General features: G+C 45.0%; 1 protein-coding gene across 17 annotated transcripts in view; it reads left to right on the top strand.

Moving 5' to 3' along the window:
• Window positions 1-18,908, top strand: part of LOC138742284 (ephrin type-B receptor 1) — a 507,783-nt gene that overhangs the window by 184,182 nt on the left and 304,693 nt on the right. For 12 of the 17 annotated variants that reach the window (XM_069896471.1, XM_069896465.1, XM_069896473.1 and 9 more), the window contains one exon: window positions 10,997-11,678. In XM_069896471.1, the coding sequence (XP_069752572.1) occupies window positions 10,997-11,678 (682 nt within the window). Of the gene's footprint in view, window positions 1-3,649; window positions 3,791-10,996; window positions 11,679-14,598; window positions 14,742-18,908 lie in introns of those variants that run through there. The other 5 variants (XM_069896467.1, XM_069896470.1, XM_069896468.1 and 2 more) reach the window with 2 other exon arrangements.

The following is an 18,908-nucleotide window of genomic DNA, read 5'->3' as shown; positions in this document are numbered from 1 at the left end:
TTAACTAAATAATGCTTACAGTGTTCTATTAACTAACCTGAAACTAACACTGACTGAAAAGTTCCATTAACCAGTGATTACTGTCAGTGGCTTCTACTTATATCAAACCAAAATAATTACAACTTGGAGCAAGATAAAAGGGAGGGGGGGCGGTGACATCACCTGAACACTCCCCTTCGAACTCCTCAGCCCCACTCTTAAAGTTGCATGAATTGAACAATTAATTACCTTGAACTTGATTAATTCGCTTTGTGAGAGCCAGGCAGTGGAAGAGCAGTTCATTTCTGACCTCAGTACAAATAATGAATTAATAAGGTCAGCATTTTGAGGGAATTAATTTGAAAAAGATGTACAGGGAAAGTCATTTTGATTTTATACATAAGCTGAACTCAAATTGCCTGCTCAATGAGGGACCTATCTAGCTACTAATAAATTAATTTTCAAAATCAGTATAATTTTATTGCAAAATCCCAGGATTAAAATACAGCGGAAACAATCTTAATTATCCGTGAATTCCACTGGGATTCAATTAAATGTGGAGACATGATTTGAGAGCCCCTGAAAGCGACTCCTGGGTTCCAGGCATCGCTTTGAATGTATCAAATATTTCTTCACGAGATAACTGCATGCCTCATTTAATTTTTCCGTTGATTTGCAAACTGGGTAATAATCAGTTGAAATGCCAGCACGGAAATGGCAACGTGGCAGTCACAAATGGGATCCAATGCCTATTGCATTTCCTGAGAAGTGGTCAAAAACATGAGGGGCATTCAATTCATCACCTTGGCCAACCAGAGTGAATGGTTTGGAATGAGCGGCTCTCAGTTGTGATGCAGTAAATGACTGCAATGATTGCATTTCGACAGGTGTCAGGAGCACGCCAAAGAAATGTGAAATTGAATGTGGAACCTTTAAAGGGACAGGGACAATCAGAGGGTTATGTTAGAACAAGAAATTTAATTTCCTGGCAGATTATCCTACCTGTTAACACCAGGGGAAGATGATGCGGAAATACCGGGTGGCTTTAGAGGGCAGGCGGTGTCAGCTGTATTGGCACTCTTGTTTCTGAGTCAGGGATCATGGGCTTGCAATTGCAAAGCCCCCAACAGAGTACACCGTGATGGAGCTGTGTGGGGCCATTTGGCCCATCGAGTCTGCTGCTGCATTGGAATCATGGTTGATGTATTTTTGACACCATTCTCCTGCCTTCTTTCCATATCTTAGAATATAACAGCACAGTACAGACCCTTCAGCCCATGATGTTGTGCCGATCTATGTAAACCCACTCCACAACAATCTAATCCTTCCCTCCATTACACCCATGATCCTCCATTTCTCTTTCAGAACCTTTGACACCATTACTAATCAAGCATCTATCCCCTTCTGTTTTAATGACTTGGCCTCCACGGCCACTTGTGGCAACGAATTCCATGGATTCACCAACCTTTGGCTGAAGAAATTTCTCCTCATTACTGTTGTTTTATTCTGAGGCCGTGTCCCCTGGTCCTTGATTCTCCCATGACCCAAATCACCTTCTCCATGTCCACTCTTCAATATTGGTGGGTTTCAGTGAACCCCCTTCCCCCCTCCACCATCCTTATTAACTCCAGTGAGAACAAGTCCAGAGCTATCAAACGTTCCTCTTACATTAATGGTCTTTTCCTCTGGATCATTCTCATAAACCTCCTCTGGACTCTCTCCATTCTTCCTTGGATACGGGATCCAAAACTTCTCATGACAATCTAAATGTGGCCTGACCAATGCCTTACAAAGCCTCAGCATTGCTTGTGTATCACTTTGTCCTGATACTGGCAGTGCAAGCTCTTCTCATGTGCAGCCTGTGGAAGAATGTGTGCTAGTTTGGAACTTTGTGAGAAATTACAGGATTCCCTTGCAGTTTGAAACCACCCAGTCTCAATACTGGCTGATGGCATGGCAGCACCTTCTCAGGCAGGCGGCTGCTTCTGGAGGACACACTGTAATGGAAGATTCTAACCTGCTTGTTTTCATTTTTGCATCTCTTGCTTCTGCAAGGCTGAGAACCTGCTTGTTTTTAGAATCAGTAGACATAAGCTAAATTCCACCGAGGGGCAAGAGATGCTGTTATCTGAAGAAAGGACATCTGTATACCAAGAACATTTAATCTTCCTGCTTGTTTTGATCACAGACTGTCAGAGGCCTAGCCTTGATGCAAAATAAACCATTGTATTCAAAGTGATAAGCTGAAAATTATGTTATTCGTTAGAAGCCTAGCATGCTAGCTTGATCGCTTATCTTTCTTGCTGTGCTGGGAATAGGTGCTTGGGTAAACAGTTTTTGGGTAATATAAGCCATGGTCCCACTGCTGAAGTTTGAGACTCTCCGAGAGGTGGCAACATCTCTCAGCAAGAAGAAGAACTTCTAGAGTCCAGCCAACATCCCGGTCAGGAGAGGTGGAGAAGCTGCTACCGGCGCCCTGACAACCTACTACAAGTCTGCAATCGCTGCCTCGCTTCGGCAGTTGGGACCAGTCCAAGCGTTGATAAGTATAGTTGGGAAAGGCTTGCATATTGTAATGTGAAATCAGCTTTTGAATTTGTAATAAAAATTTGTATAATCTGAACTGCTCTCGGTGTGTGTGTCTATTTTCTTTCGGTAGCTCAAACACTGGCCAATCTAAAACGAACAAAATGAGAGGTATAAGTTTACCCAAGACACACGCCTTGTGGAGAAGAGTGACCAGTGGGGCACACCAGGGCACAGAAGCAGACTCCAAAGTCTCGGTGAGAGGTGGTCCTGGAAGTCTCTAAACGGCAGAAGTGAAGGAGGTTCCCAGAAAAACCAGTGCTCAGTCCTTAGATCTCGTCTAAGGACTGGAAAAGATTAACGAACTAACTTGTCAAGCCAACTGGAGACTGTGAGGAAAGCACATCTCCTGCAAGGCTTACAGCTCTTCAACCACAGCCTCTCCTCTCTTTCTCTCTCCCTCTTGCACACACATTCTCACATGAACACACACACATGTTCTCACACAGATCTACACTTTCACACCCTAGCACATGCATTCACACATTAACGCGGACACCCGCATACATATTCTCAACTGACATGTTAACACACACATTGCACACAAATAGTCTCACACTAGAGCGCATTTTCTCACACACACACAAATACTAACACACACACTCTCTCCTCTCTCACTCACACACATACATACATGTTCTCTCTCTCTCTCTCTCTCTCTCTCTCTCTCTCTCTCTCTCTCTCTCTCTCTCTCTCTCCATGCACACTACATGCACCTAAGAAGTTGTTATTAATGCCCTCCGGTTGGAGGGAGCACAGTTGGAAGATGAGGTGTTGTTCCTCCAATTTATGGGTGGTCTCAGCCTGACAGTGCATGGTCAGACATGTCGGCAAGGGAATGGGATGGAGAGTTGACATAGGTGGCCACTGGGAGATCCACGCTATTGTGGCGGACAGAGGAAAGGATGCCATTCCCTGAAAACAAGGATAGTTTGCTTATGTCTCCATTAATTAATAAGACAGGCCCTCCCACACTGACGATGGAAGCCTAAACAAATGTAGCTGTTTATGGGCTGGATTGATTTGCCTACTGATTAACTATTAAGTTGGTGATTTATGTTTTTTTTGTGCATTTTCTTCCTAGGGGTGAGTTGTCTAATGAGTCATCACACTTCAGGGCAGTATTGTATGTTCAAGGTTCTGCCTCGCAATGGGGACAAGGCGAAGAACTGCAAGCCATTTTAAGAGATTGGGAAACCTGGGGCTATTCTCATTGAAGGATAAGGTGGGTGGGGGTGTGTGGATCTTATGCAGACATAAAATTATGGAAGAAATGGGTAAAGTAGAAGCTGGGAGGTTATTTCCATTGGCAGATGACAGATTTGGGGGAGTAAATTTAAGAGAGAGTTGAGCACGACCTATTTCTCCCAGAGAGCAGTGAATCTGTGGAATTCTCTGCCCAAGGAATCAGAAGCGACTGCCTCATTAAATTAATTTCAGATATAAAGAGAGTGATTTCTGAAGGATGGGGGAAATTAAGGATTATGGGAAACGGGTAGGGAGCTGGAGCTGAGTCCACGGCCAGATCAACCGTGATCATATTGAATGGCAGAGCAGACTCGATGGGCCGAATGGCCGGCTCCTGCTCCTGTTTCTTATGGTCATCATTGTCAGATTGGGCTGAATGGCCTGCTTTCATGCTGTGTAGCTCGATGACTATAAATAGGGCTACCTATAAATGTTTCCCATTGTGTCGTCAGTCGTGCAGATAGAATAACAATAAATGCAGATGCAAATGAAATTGCTCAAGACTCACTGAACTGAACATCACTGATTTGCCAGGGCAATTATCTCCCCCTTTCCCCAAAATGTAGACAAAATCAATAGGTTCTATGCAGTTGTCATTAAAGCAAAATGAGCTGTGTATTTCTCTCGGCAGCTGAAGAATGGCCCTTATTGATTTCAGGCAAATGAACATTAATTGCTCAGCAGAAACAAACCGTTCAATTGCACAGGAAATAAATAAATAAAAGATTGTGCTGGCTGAAAGCTCCGTGATTAATTCCTTTGTGCAGATGAAAAAAAAATGTTGGAACAGCCTGCAGCATAATTCCTTGATAGATCGTAAAAATCACATTAGAGCAACATGTTTGAAGATCAGTGAGTGCAAGGATAAACCTTAAGTGGAGACAGCAAGTGTTGCTTCATGAGAGGCGAACCACTGTTTGTCGTTTCCTGGCTAACTGCAATGATTTATGAGCAAGTGTCTCATCGTGGAGGTGAAGCGTTACTTTGGGATGATATACAGTGATGAGGTATGGTTTTGATTATCCACAGATTGGTGAAAGAATGCACACGAGAGAAACAGCAACCTGTCCATTGAACCTTTGACACATTTCTATCGATCCCCACGGTGCCTCTTCAACCCACCTGCCCTCTTCTTTCCCCTCATCTTCATTCCATCCTGTTTCCCTCTGTGCTCTATTGTTTCTTTCTGTTTGCTAATTCCCTCCTCCCTTCCTGATTTTACCCCAATCCCTGATTTTCCTAGAGCACTGCCTGTTTCCCTCCCCCTCTGCCCTCCCTCATTTTTCCATCTGATGCCTGAGCCCTGCTTTCACACCCTCCGTTGAGAGAATGTAAGTGAACTCTTCCAAAAGCAAAACAGTGGTCTGAGTGAAAAGCAGATTAACAGTGTGGCTTTTTATAATTAAAATTTCATTTCATGCCTGCTGTGTACCTGGCAATATTCCAGGGCCCTGCATTGTTTTTCCATTCTCTTCCTTGACGGGGAGTGAGACAAAGAACACTGCACCCAGAAGTGCCAACTAACACTGGCCAGTGGGGTGGAAACTGAAGAATATGGGAAATGAAATGGGCTCATTGTAGTTCCCTGGGAGTGACTCACAATGAGAGGCAGATGTGTGGAGTAAACCAGTCAACGCTCACCACAGCCTATAGGAGGTAAGACCGACTGCTTGGCTCGACTGGTCGTACTCTTGCGTCGAAACATGAAGCAGTCCATGAACCTCAGCCTCTTTGTGTGACTTCCCCAGAAATGTAGTGGAGATTTGGGGCAGTGCGGTTAGCGCAATGCTGTTACTGCGCCAGCGACCTGGGTTCGAATACGGCGCTGTCTATATGTTCTCTCTGTTTCTGTGTGGGTTTCGTCCGGGCGCTCCGATTTCCTCCCACCGTTCGAAACCTACCAGGGATTGTAGGTCATTTGGGTATATTTGAATGGCACGGGCTCATGGGCCGAAAAGGCCTGTTACTGTGTTGTATGTTTAAGTTTTTTAATTTTAGTCATTTGTCATTGGACTGCTGACTCTAGGATTACCATGGATTCTCAAATATCTCAGGACAATGCCTTCGGTTTACTTATACTTTAAAAAAACATTAAAAAATATTGTCTCTGAACATTTTTTTTAAACATTGGTGGTGATGGAGGAAGTGAGCCGGCACTTCGTGAACTTCCTGCATTCGACAAACCACAAAACCATTTACGTCCCAATGTCCATCACGACTGCTTCCACTGACAAAGTGCCTTCGATATCTCAGAGAAATCTCCAGTTGTGCCTTGCAAGCAAGATTTGAGTTTGCAAGCAGAGCTTCCCTTAATGTGTCTATTTGCAGCAAATGGGACTGGTGGCACAGCGAGTGTTTATCATCTGTCTCTAACTGTCCCCAGCCAATCTCTTCCCCCACTGCGTTCCTTACGGTGAATGTGCTCCGCGGCGGAGATGGTGAGGGAAGGGGTAGGATTTAAACCCAGTGACAGTGAAGAATGGCAAACTTTATTCCCAAATCCAGGATTTGAGGCTGCAATTTCACACGATAATCTCAAACTTTCTCAGAAAATGAACTTCTTTGAGCGTCAGAGGCTGGAGTTAATAGGGGAAGCCAAACAAGAAAATCTCATGATGCTGGGGTCGAAGTGCAAAACATAACTGTGCTGGAGAAACTTGACAGATCTCGCAGCGTCCATAGGAAGTAAAGGGTGACCAAGATTTCGGGCCTGAGCCCAATCATTCCTGATGAAGGGTCCAAGCCTGGAACATGGTTTACCCTTTACTTCCTGTGGATGCTGCATAACCTGCTGAGTTTCTCCAGCATGTTTGTGCATTGCATAATAGAGGAGAGATTTGTCTTCATATGTTAGCAGTGTACACGCATGGCAGCTTAGATGCTAATTCCACTTGTTTTGAAACTCCATTGCTTCAATTAATTTTCTATTTTAAGGATTGTTAGAAACATCGTCTTAACTCATTATGTCTTCATTAATTATAGGATTTAATCATAATTAACAGTTTCATTATAACTGTTTAGGTATAATTGATGCATAAGGAACCCTCATGAACTATTAACCAAAAAAACAACTTTATCCTTGCTCTATACTCGGGAAAGCCCTCTGTGTGTGTTCCTGCTGCCCTGCACCTTTAGACCAGTTAGCGGCATCACTCAGGGGCTTCTGCCTGTGATGGAAGACGTATTCTATTGTTCATCTTTCAGAATCAGGGCAGCCTGTCACTGCACAAGTTTGCACGTTCTTCCCGTGACCAGCTACTCTGTCCAAAATGTATAGGGCTGGTCGATTCATTGGGTGGAATTCTGTAGCAAGGGTTTCATGTGCCAGACGAGCCCTTGACTGTGCTGTATCATTTAAATTTAAAAAAAAAACAATTGCCTGGAACTTCTGTGGTGTGAATGTTACTTTTGACCTCTATCTGAGTGATTGTCAATGCCTTGGATTGAAGACATAGATGACATCATGTGCTGAGTGAAAGAGGGGAAGGAGCAATCATGGTAACTTATGGAATCCGAGATCAATCCAGAGAGTTGCTGTATGTGGCCATTTCATCAAACTTCCGTGAATTTGCTTAGCATCGGCTATGCATTTCAAGGTGGTGCAGGAGAATGTCGATGTCTTTCACTCTTTGTAATTTGTGCTTTTAAGCTGATGTTGAAGTTAATGTGGGCTGTGTTTGTGGCACTGGGTCAACTTTCCATGTAAAAAATGCAGAAAATTATCATTTACCGGGCACGTGAGCTTGGCTCCTAATTCTATCACATGAGGCTCAAGCAATAATGCCATGGAGATGCACGGGGAGAATCTGGAGCCACACACACAACCAGTCAGAGAAACTCAACGGGTCAAGCAGCGTCCATGGGAGGAAAAAGTTCCTGTTCGTAATGGTGACCATTCTTCATGATGAAGAGTCCCTGCTCGTAATGGTGACCAGTCTTCCTGATGAAGAGTCCCTGCTCGTAACAGTGACCAGTCTTCCTGATGAAGAGTCCCTGCTCATAACGATGACCAATCTTCCTGATGGAGAGTCCCTGCTCATAATGGTAACCATTCTTGAGCCGGGGGGCCTTCAGCTGTGCTGTATCATTAAAACTAAACTACCTAACATCCACATTGACTCCATGTGACGCCCTATGGTGCTGCGGCCTTCTGAGATGCGGTGGGGTTCGAGGCAGCAGGGAACCCTCTGGTACAAGACTGAGCCGCATAGAATGTGAGAACCCTTGGCTCTGATGTGCTATTCAGGTTGTAATTACCAATGTACTCGCATTGCTGCAAATATGTAAGAGGGCAAATGGCACATCAGCCATTATTGCAAAGGGATAGGGTTTTGGGAATAGGAAAGCTTTGTTACAGCTGTCAGTGGTGCTAGCGAAGCCACACTGTTTTGGTTGGGTTAAAAAGGATATGATACTATTGGAGGCATCCAATGCCAGGCTAATCCACGTGAGGAGATGGTGTTCTTTGGAGCTTAGAAAAAAAGTGGGGGGTGGTCTTCTTCAAACATAAGGTCACAAGGGGGATCGGCAGGGCAGATGTCGAGCTGTTTGAACCACTTGGAATTATCAAATAAAAGGGATAGAGTTACAAGACATGAGGCCCATCCTTTAGAAATGTCTCTGAGCAGAAGGTGATGAATCTGCCTCAGAGAGTTGTGGACACCACATTATGAGAACATGAGAAACAGGAGCAAGAATCAACCATCTGGCCCATCGACCTGATCTGCCAGGGGATCTTCTCCCCTGACCTACCCATTTCCACATCACCCCGTACATTTAAATTTCTTTACAAAATGGTGAAAGCCAATTCTGGCTCATGCTGCTCAATTGCACGCAATTAACCTACCAACCAACCGCGTATCGTTTTTTTGGAGGGTGATAGGGAACTGGAGGACCCGATAAAACATATGCAGGTCACAGGGAGGACGTACGAACTCTTCTCAGCGAGCGGGTTTGAACACTTGTTGTTGGTGCTGTAATTCTTTGGCTTGGCTTCGCGGACGAAGATTTATGGAAGGGGTAAATGTCCACGTCAGCTGCATGCTCGTTTGTGGCTGACAAGTTTGATGCGGGACAGGCAGACACGGTTGCAGGGGAAAATTGGTTGGTTGGGGTTGGGTGTTAGGATTTTCCTCCTTTGCCTTTTGTCAGTGAGGTGGGCTCTGCGGTCTTCTTCAAAGGAGGTTGCTGCCCGCCAAACTGTGAGGCGCCAAGATGCACGGTTTGAGGCGATATCAGCCCACTGGCGGTGGTCAATGTGGCAGGCTCCAAGAGATTTCTTTAGGCAGTCCTTGTACCTTTTCTTCGGTGCACCTCTGTCACGGTGGCCAGTGGAGAGCTCGCCATATAACACGATCTTGGGAAGGCAATGGTCCTCCATTCTGGAGACGTGACAATGCTGACTCCGTTCTCCTGCTCTTCAAGCAGGTGGAGGTTGATACATTTTTGAAAGATTAAGAAAATTTTGAAAGATTGAGGCTGCGGAGATTGCAGGAGGTGGATTCACAGACCTGCAACATCTCTGAGGAGACTCTCCCGTTTGCTTGTCTTTATCTGATTGGTGGGGCTGCTGGGCTCTTCGCACCTTTTTGTGTGCCTCTACAGCAGGCAAATGTGGATAAATGTGTATTATTTACGAGACAATAAGGGAACCTTGAATTGAGGGCTGTGGGGAGCCGATACAGAGGAGCATTTGAGACCTGGGGTAGGTTAGTCACAATCATGTTGAATGGTGGGGCCAAATGACCTCCTCCTGCTCCTATTTTGAGTTTTGCTCAAGGACCATTTTAAAGGAGTTAACGTGTAGAAATACGAAAGCACAAAAAAAATGAAAAACCCTCATGTAATTTGAAACTTCTCAATTTGTTAAGTGGACTTTGTTCCCTCCAGAGTTGCTCCCCATTGTAAGCAGTGGAGAGAGTCTGGTGATTCAGCCAGGCACAGGATGTTTTTGAAATTCCAGATCACCAGCTGCAAAGTCGCGCCCTCCATACTAGAGGCATTTTCCCTGCAAAAGCTCATTGGCAAAGTTGTGCTTCAGTCTGAGTGATGCTTTTTTTTGTAAAAAAGAGGGGATCTGGTCACAGCTTTTCCCTACTTCAAGGTTTAGCCTGGAGAATCATTTAAAAGGGAAGCCTTTAAATTCAACCTTGTTTGTGAGTGTGAATATTTTGTATGGTGCATGTAGACTGGAGTAAGTTCTGGAGAAAGATGGGATGTTGGCATCTCAAGCAAACAATGGGTCAGGGAGCATCCGTGGGGAGAAAGAAAGAATGCAGTCTCTCCTCTTAGTCTCTCCCTTGCTTCTTTTCTGCCCACCTACCCTGCCTTCCTTGCAACATTCATCTCAAAAAAAGGGACGCGATCGAAACGATGACTGACCTCGTCCAGTCACAGATGCCTCGCTAGCATCTCTCTTTTTTTTGCTGAGGAAGTTCTCGATGGTGGGTTTATTGTCATGCACACGGTACACAAGGGCGCCATGATCAGCGTAGCGGTTTGCGCAATGCTATTGCAGTGGCAGTGACCTGGGTTCTCCCCGTGCCCCTGTGGGTTTTCCCAGGTGCTCCAGTTTCCTCCCACATTTCAAAGATGCACCTCAGTTGGTAGGTCCATTGGACACGTGGTTGTACTTGGGCGATGTGGGCTCATGAGCCAGAATGGTCTGTTTACCATGCATTGCCTCTAAATTATAAAATAGAAATTCTCACTTGCCTACTTACTTCCAGGTGCTTGTGGAAAAAAAAATTAAAATAGTAAATTTGATTGAGTCAAAAAAAAGACAATAAATATTGAAAATAAATTGATCTTAAATATTCATAGAAATTCTCATGCAGAAAAAAAATGGCATTACAACAATGCAGACAGTCCTTTTGAGGTGTCTGAGCAGTCCATGATTAGTGTATTAGGGGGAGGTTCAAAGGCCTGATAGCAGTTGGAATATACTGTTCTTGAATTTCAAAATGCTGGTTATCTTATTTACCCTCAGTTCAGTTTCATTCCCTTCTGCCCGAAGCTTGCAGTGAGAAAGAGGTTGTGACCAGGGTGATTGGTGTGGGGAGGCGGCGGGGGGGGTCCCCTTTATGATATTGGCTGCCTTCTTGAGGCAGTGCTTCACAGCTCTGAGTTCTTGTTAATGCTGATCTGATGGCCTGTGTCCTTGTCTCTTTTTGTCACCTTGCAGTGGGAAGAAGTGAGTGGTTACGATGAGAATCTAAACACCATCCGGACCTACCAGGTGTGCAATGTCTTCGAGTCCAACCAGAACAACTGGCTGTGGACGACCTTTATTAATCGTCTCGGGGCCCATCGTATTTATGTGGAGATGAGGTTCACGGTGCGTGACTGCAGCAGTATCCCAAACGTCCCAGGCTCTTGTAAAGAAACCTTCAACCTGTATTACCACGAGACTGACTCTGGACTGAGCATCAGAGGGGCTGCAGTGTCGACCGAGATTCCGTACCTCAAGGTGGACACCATCGCCGCGGACGAGAGCTTCTCCCAGGTCGACTTTGGTGGCAGACTGATGAAGGTCAACACTGAGATCCGTAGTTTTGGCCCGCTGACCAAGAATGGGTTTTACCTTGCCTTCCAGGACTACGGAGCTTGCATGTCCCTACTCTCTGTCCGCGTATTTTTCAAGAAGTGCCCGAACATCATTCAGAACTACGCCATCTTTACGGAGACCATGACGGGCACGGAGAGCACCTCGCTGGTCATTGCCACGGGCACCTGTGTGCAGAATGCTGAGGAGGTCGACGTGCCCATCAAGCTGTACTGCAACGGCGATGGGGAATGGATGGTTCCCATTGGGAGCTGTTCCTGCAAGGCAGGGTACGAGCCTGAAAAGACCACGTCATGCAGAGGTGAGTGTTCTTTCTACCAGCTGTGCAGGTCCGTACCTTCCTCCCTTTGCCTCTGAGGTTGTAGATGTGTTGGTCAGCTTTTCTGACTACCCATCAGTGTTGGTCCAATGTATGGAGTTGCACTTTCTGATGACAAAGAATGGTTGAGTACCAGTTTTGTTCTGACACCTCCCACCATGAGGCCAGTTAAACTGGGACTGTGACACGGCCTTGGAGCTCAGTACTCCAAGATTACATGGTATTAAATTAGCAATAGTAAGCACTCCCTCTCCTTGCTCGCTGCCTTTACATGTAAAACATTGTGGATAATATGTTATATGGTATGCTCATGGTATGTTGAAGTTGATGACCAAACGAAACAGTGTTTCTCTGGACCACAGTATGCACACATAATATGGCAGATAATAATCACAAATATACATAAAAACTTTTGTATCAATATTTCACAATAATTTACTCATTTCATTTAAGAGACCCAAAGTTACAAGATACCATTTGTCAATCTCACAGCCTGTTGGGGGGGGGGGGGGGGGGAGCTATTTCCCAGCCTGATTTTGATGCTCCTGAACCTCCTTCCTGATGGTCAAGGATACTGGACTGCAGGGATCCTCAATAATTCTTTGAGCTTTTTTTAAGCAATGCTCCCCGTAACTGTGATCAATGTTGGAAAGGGAGACCCCAGTGACCTTCTCAATGATCCTCTGTATGGACTTCTGGTCAGACAGGACACAGTCAATTGTGCTTGTGTAGAATGTTGTCAGGATGGGGGCCAGTCATCTTGCCCTTCTCAACTGTAGCGACTATTTTCCTTCATAGTCTCTTGGAGGTTATCAGAAAAGCTGATGTTGTCTATGACTTGTTCAAACAAATTCATATTAAAGTTAGGTTGAGTTTTCCAGAGTTTATTAAACAATATTAAACATTATTAATGCTATCATCAGTTGCAATATATTGTTACAAACTGTTAAAACGTTGTTAGATGGTCAAGAGAAATTATCGGATGGCTTCTCTCATCCCTTCCTTTTACGGAACAAAAGAACTAAAACCAAACATCTTATCTTCCTAACATGGCCGAGAAACCATCGGTAACCTTGCCTCAAAGATGTTGCTAGGAAACAACATAAAAATATAATAAACAACATCTAGAAAGCCACAAACAGAACTGCTTGCAAGCTTGAAATCCATTTTAACTCTTACATCAACTTCCTTAGGAAGTGTAAGCACTGCTGTGCCTTCCTGACTAATGAGGAGGTGTTGTGGGCACATGGTTAACTGGCACACGAGCTGTATTGCACTTATTTGCACTCAGTGTTGGGCTACTATTTATATTATAATGCAATTTATCAATGTCCATGCATGCATTCTTGTGCATGTTGGAGGGGGGGTGTTGACAAGAAAGAGGATTCCCCTTGAAGTATCTGGAAGCAGGAGTAATGATCTCACTATGAGAACTGCTACCTTAAGAGGGGGATGAGAAACCCAGATAGTGGTGGACTCTTCAGGTTCAGCTACTGACTATGTTCACTTTTCAGATCGTGTCAGAATCAGAGAGGGGGAAGGGTTAGCACTGGTAAGCGGTGCCGATGAAAAGATCAGCAGTGATGGCTTTTCCCAGGGTGGAACACACATGAGGAGCCTGCCTCTCTCTCTTATATCCTTATTTATGGGCTCCTTGTAGAACAGCCCAATCAATTTCTTCCCTCATGTTCTCCAAATTATGTAATTCCACATTGAGAGCTTCTCTTGACAGTGTGTTCCAAATCGTCCTCATTTTCAGTGTGATTTTTTTTTAAAGTCTTCCCTCATCTCCAGCTAGATCTTTTGTCTTTTTCTCAGTCATCAAGCATGGAAACAGCTCCTTGGGACCAACTTGCCCATGCCGATCAAAATGCCCCACCCACATTAGTCCTGCCTGACTGTACTTGGCCATTATTGCTCCAAGCCCATCTTATCCATGTGGCCGTCCAAATGTTTCTCGAGCGTTGCATTAGTACGTGCCTCAACCACCTCCTCCCTGGTCCTTGACCATCCACTAACAGTTAGAGCCTTGCCCTCTTTGCCTTGTCTGAACCAGTCCTGAACCTAGGCACCGTCAAATCTTCTTGTAAGCCTTCTCTTACTTCTGGAAGATCTCCATCTTCTCAAGCCTACCATCATTTTATTTATTGGTTTGAATTATTTGTTCACTCCCCTGATATTCTGTTATTTTACCCATAAACGGCTTTGCCCACTTTACTATGCCTAATCTTATCGATCTCCACCTTACCTAGACCCAGATTCATATTGCTAAAACACTATTCAGCCTTTCAAACACAACATTAAACTCAATTCTGTAATGACTTCTATTAAATAAATACCTTTAGACACGCAACTCCCATTACAAAATGAAATCATTTTCTGGCTCCTAATTCCACCGATAATATTTTCATGCCTGCTTGTAACTGGTGATGTCACTTCTCAACACAAAAGAAAATTCATTTGTTAGCGCTCATGGAATTCCTCTTCCCCGAGGTTTGCTTTCCTTCCTGTAAACCCTATCGCCTGGGCCCACTTAATTCTGGGTACTGCCAAGGTTAATCAGTACCTGCAATTCATTCATTTGTTTTTGATGTACCCTGTGAATTTTTGAAAAACCTTTGGAGCAATCCCCGCCTCTCTCGTCTTGCTAACGTAACCTTTTAATCATGTTTGTTTCTTTACCTGGTGTGAATTCCCATTTTCCCTTAACCTGAAGTTCATAAGAGGGCAAATAATTATCGTGACCCAACACTTTTCATCAGGTTGAAGTCCTGTGCTGGGAAATCTATTGAGTACAACATGTATGTAAGCACAGGGATGAGAGCTTAACCTTCCATTTCTGTCATTCTCACCCTTTACCTGAATTTCTGTACAGCTTGTCCTCCCCCATTTTGTTTTCCAGGACCTTACATAATGGATCAGCTATCCCAGTGTTCCCTGGTATCCCTCCATTACTGGTTCCATTGTTCAGGCACTGGTTGCACTTTTAAAACCTGTGCTGGGCGAGGTACGAATGTCATGCAATCCCCATGGGCTTAAAGTTAAGTGATCATTACCCTGTAGCCACAGAGAGCTGCAGAATAGCTTCAGTATCAATCTTTTCTGAAATAAACATCAGATTTTCAGATTCTGATTTATTGTCATAGTACATACATGACATCACATACAACCCTGAGATTCATTTTTCCTGTGGGCTAGGCAGAATTACCACTAATTGGTAATGCAAAAAATAAACTGTACACAGCGTAAAACATGTAAACAGACAACAAATGTAAACAAACCCTGCAATACAGAGAGAACAAAAAGAAAATCAATGCAGTCCACAAGTGAAAGTCCTTAAATGAGTCAGTTCCTGACTGAGTTTGTCGCTGAGGAGTCCGATGGTGGAGGGGTAGCAGCTGCTCCTGAGCCTGGTGGTGTGACTTCATGTCCCATGACCCTTTCCCACAAGTGAAATGAACCATTCCAGCCGTACCTACCCTCTGGTTTGAGTGTCCTATTTGTGTGAGGGGTTCACTGAGCTGAAGAAATCCCCCGTGTGCATTATTTGGGAGGAGAGGCATGACAAAAGGTGTCTGCGATCCTCTGGCCTTGCAGATATAAACCATTCAAGAACGTGTGTCCTCTTAGAACGAGGAACGTTTGGCCCTTCAGCCCACGTTGTCTATCTACTCCACAACAATCTAATTTTTCCCCACTTCCCACCCATAACTCTCCATTTTTCTTACATTCATGTGCTTATCCAACAGTCTTTTAAATGTCCCTATTGTACCAGCCTCCATCAAAACACCCCCGGTGCTGTATTCCAGCCATCCACCACATTGTGTGCAAAATATTTCACCTCTGTCATCTCCTTTAAACTTTCCTCCACTCACCTTCGATACATATCCTCTGGTATTTGCCATTGTTGCCCGAGAAAAGGGTGTTGGATATCCATCTATCTAAGCCTCTCTTGATCTTATATATTTCCGTGAAGTCTCCTTACATATTTAATCTCTTCTGAATTTCCTTGACATGTCAATTATTCCACCTTTCTGGAATCACAGAGTTCAATTGTCTTCACCCTGTCCTCTGGAGGCCCTTTCAAATTGCTGTATCAAACGGGGTTAACCCAGTTGCACGGCAGTTAGAAAGAGTGCGACCCAGTCAAACCCGTCGGAATCCAACCAGGTCCCTGACCTACCTCAGAGGTAGTCAGGGAACCCAGTTAAACTAGGTCTCGTCCACAGGCGGTTTGAACAGGAAAATGGCTGACCCACTTATTCCGGTGACATCAGCGCCTGAGTGTGTGCGTCACTGGGCAGCCAGCATCCGAGCTTCCGGTGAGTGCGTGACGCGTCATTGAGGGGGCGGGATCCCCCTGCAATTTGAAAAGTGCTTCCAGCATCAATCGGTCCAAGGATGTTACTCAGGTGCTACAGTTTAACAGGGGCTTTTGAAACTGCATGCCATACCTAGTAAAAAATGAGCATAAAGGTACAGTAACACTAATATGGTCAAAGGAAGGGAGTATTGCAGTGATCTTGGTCTAAAATATCATTGCTTGCATGTGGAGGTTTAAACTTGGAGACTAAATTAAGCTAAAATCAAGCCTTAACGTAAAATGATGCAAAGCAATGAATATGTTATTATTCCTTTCAGCTCTCTTGCACTTGTCAATTTGCACACAGTTATTCAAGTATTGCTTTTTATGCATTTTCTTGGCAGACAGAAACCTCTTGTACCTTCAGCTGACTTGACACTTATCAAATATACTGTAATTATGCCCTCTGGCTGACAGACTTGCTTGAATGGAATTTGTGAGCCTTTTTGACATGGATTTTTGTTTTTATTAAGTGGGCTCAGCCCCAGGAAAGTCCTTCTTGCAACTTCCGCCTCCTCATGTAAATGGAGCTCCTCTGAGGGAGCCAGCAGCCCTGTGGAGGATGAGGAGAGATTTGATAGAGGTATACAAAATTATGAGGAAAGTAGATAGACGCAAGTAGGCTTTTTCCACTGAGGTTAAGTGAGACAAGAACTAGAGGACATAGGTTAAGGGGAAAAGGTGAGATGTTTAAAGGGGATGCGAGGGGGAACTTCATGTTGGCGAGAGAGTGGAACGAGCTGCCAACTGAAGTGGTGAATGTACGTTCTATTTCGACATTCAATTGAAATTTGGGCATGTACATGGATGGGAGGGGTATGGTGGGCGATGGTGCAGGTCACTGGGATTTAGCTGAAAAATAATTTGTCTTGGACTGTGGGGTTTCTTTCTGTCCTCTAGTGTTTGATGGTTCCTTTGGAGTGTCAGCAGAGCTGAGAAGTGAAGGTTTAAGGCTTTCTGGACATTTAATTCTATCACATTAAAAGGACTGCTGCACAATTTTATTTGCTGGTCAAAATAGAGTTGGTATGCAGTAAATAAATTGATATGGGAGTGGAGAAGGTCATTTAACCCCTTGCCTTTTCCACCATTCAGGGGGCCCGTGGCGAACTTCTGACCTGCTCTGTTGATCCTCACCACCCCCCACCCCCGTCTCCCTGTACCTTCTCTCAGAATGAGCCGTTAGCCTCAGTTTTTGATGCTCGAAATGACCGTTTTTCTCTCTGGAGGTGGGTTTGGAAATTTCCACAGTGGAACTTTGGTTTTGTGGCCAGTTGACCGGGGCTCCAATTTTTACAGCAGGAACTGAATGGTGTTGCTAAGGGGGGAGTTATCTGTAGTGTTCCACGAGGACCGATGATCTTTACAGGTCTCTTCCAACAAAGCAGCTTCTCCCTTCTTCACTCGAGGCATCTTGCAAGAAAGACAAACCATTCATGAGCCATTCAGTTTGCCGGGTAAGTGTTACACTTTTTGAGCAGGTTCCTAGTCTCATCCATTTAAAAAAAAGTACTCGATCTTCGATCTGAAGTGATAGACGCATGGATGTAATTCAAATTATGCAAGTGGAGGAGGGGCAAAAATTAGTTTGTTGTGGAGTAGGTTGACAACATAATGGGCTGAATGACTGGTACTGTGCTATAATCTTCAATGTAGCATTGTTCCCCATTTTGAAATCTATGTGGCACAGTTTTATCTCTGTCCTGATCTGTCATAAACTCTTTAACATCTTCCTCCAGTAAGACGTGTGTCCCAGTTTATTACTATCTTTTAACTTGCATCCTCTTTGACTACATTTAAACGTATTAAAGTACCTGGCCACATCACCCTGCTCTTTACAGATCTTTGATGGAATTCACTGCTCTCTGGGAGTTCTAGTGTCACCCATCAGTGCAAACAGCTTTCCTGCCTCGATGTTATCTATCCCTTTCACAAAGACCAGCCATTCACCTTATGCATGGACCTCATTACTCAACCATCACAACAAAGTTAATGGAAGATCCTGAAGACATGCCTCAAAAGGGCACACCCACTAGGTTCTTTTAAACTGTAGCACCTAGGTAGTCCTCCTGGGACCTGGGTGCCATTGTACCAGCAAAGGGAAGCATCTTTTAAGCTGCAGGCAGGGGGATCGACCCATTCAATTGCCAACATGGTGATTTAAGGGGATCCCGCCCTGCGATGATGCAATAAGTGACGCGTCACGCACTCGCGGAAGCTATTGGTAAATCTCCCCCACCTCCCTTCTGGCAGTCAGTTTCCCCCCTCCCCCATCAGTCCCCACCACCGTCAATCACCACCGTCCAGTCAGTCACCCTCCCCTGTCAGTCGCCACCCTCACCGTCAATCCACACCCACCCCGTCAATCGCACGCCTCCCTCCCAGACACATTCCGCTGCCACGAACGTTGACCTGTCACTGCGAACTGGAGTGGTGTTCGCAGCAGCAACAGTTTGTGGCCCCCTCTCCTCTTCCCCCGCGGCAGTGACCTCTCGCCCCGTGGCAGTGATCTTGCTACCCCCACAGCAGTGACCTCTTTCTTTGTGGCATCGACCTCTCTCCTCCTCCCCTCCTTGGCAGCAGCCTCTCTCCCGTTAATTGTGGTATCCTCCCCTTCCGCGGCACTTTAGCCAGAGGTCACCCTGTGGTGCCTGCGAGCAAACGCTGAAATCACAGGAGTAACCAGATTGACTATTTTCCCGTTCAACTCGCCTGGGTAAGTTTAACTGGGTTCCCTGACTACCTCTGAGGTAGGTCAGGGACACGGTTGGATTAGGACCACGCTGACCGGGTCAGAAAATTTAGCCCCAGTTTGCGTGGCAGCTTGAAAGGGCCTCCCGATTCCATGG

This window comes from Narcine bancroftii, chromosome 9 (assembly GCF_036971445.1).
Source record: "Narcine bancroftii isolate sNarBan1 chromosome 9, sNarBan1.hap1, whole genome shotgun sequence".
NCBI lineage: Eukaryota > Metazoa > Chordata > Chondrichthyes > Torpediniformes > Narcinidae > Narcine > Narcine bancroftii.
The sequence above is the reverse complement of the archived record's forward strand: the minus strand, read 5'-3'. Positions and strand labels throughout refer to the sequence as shown.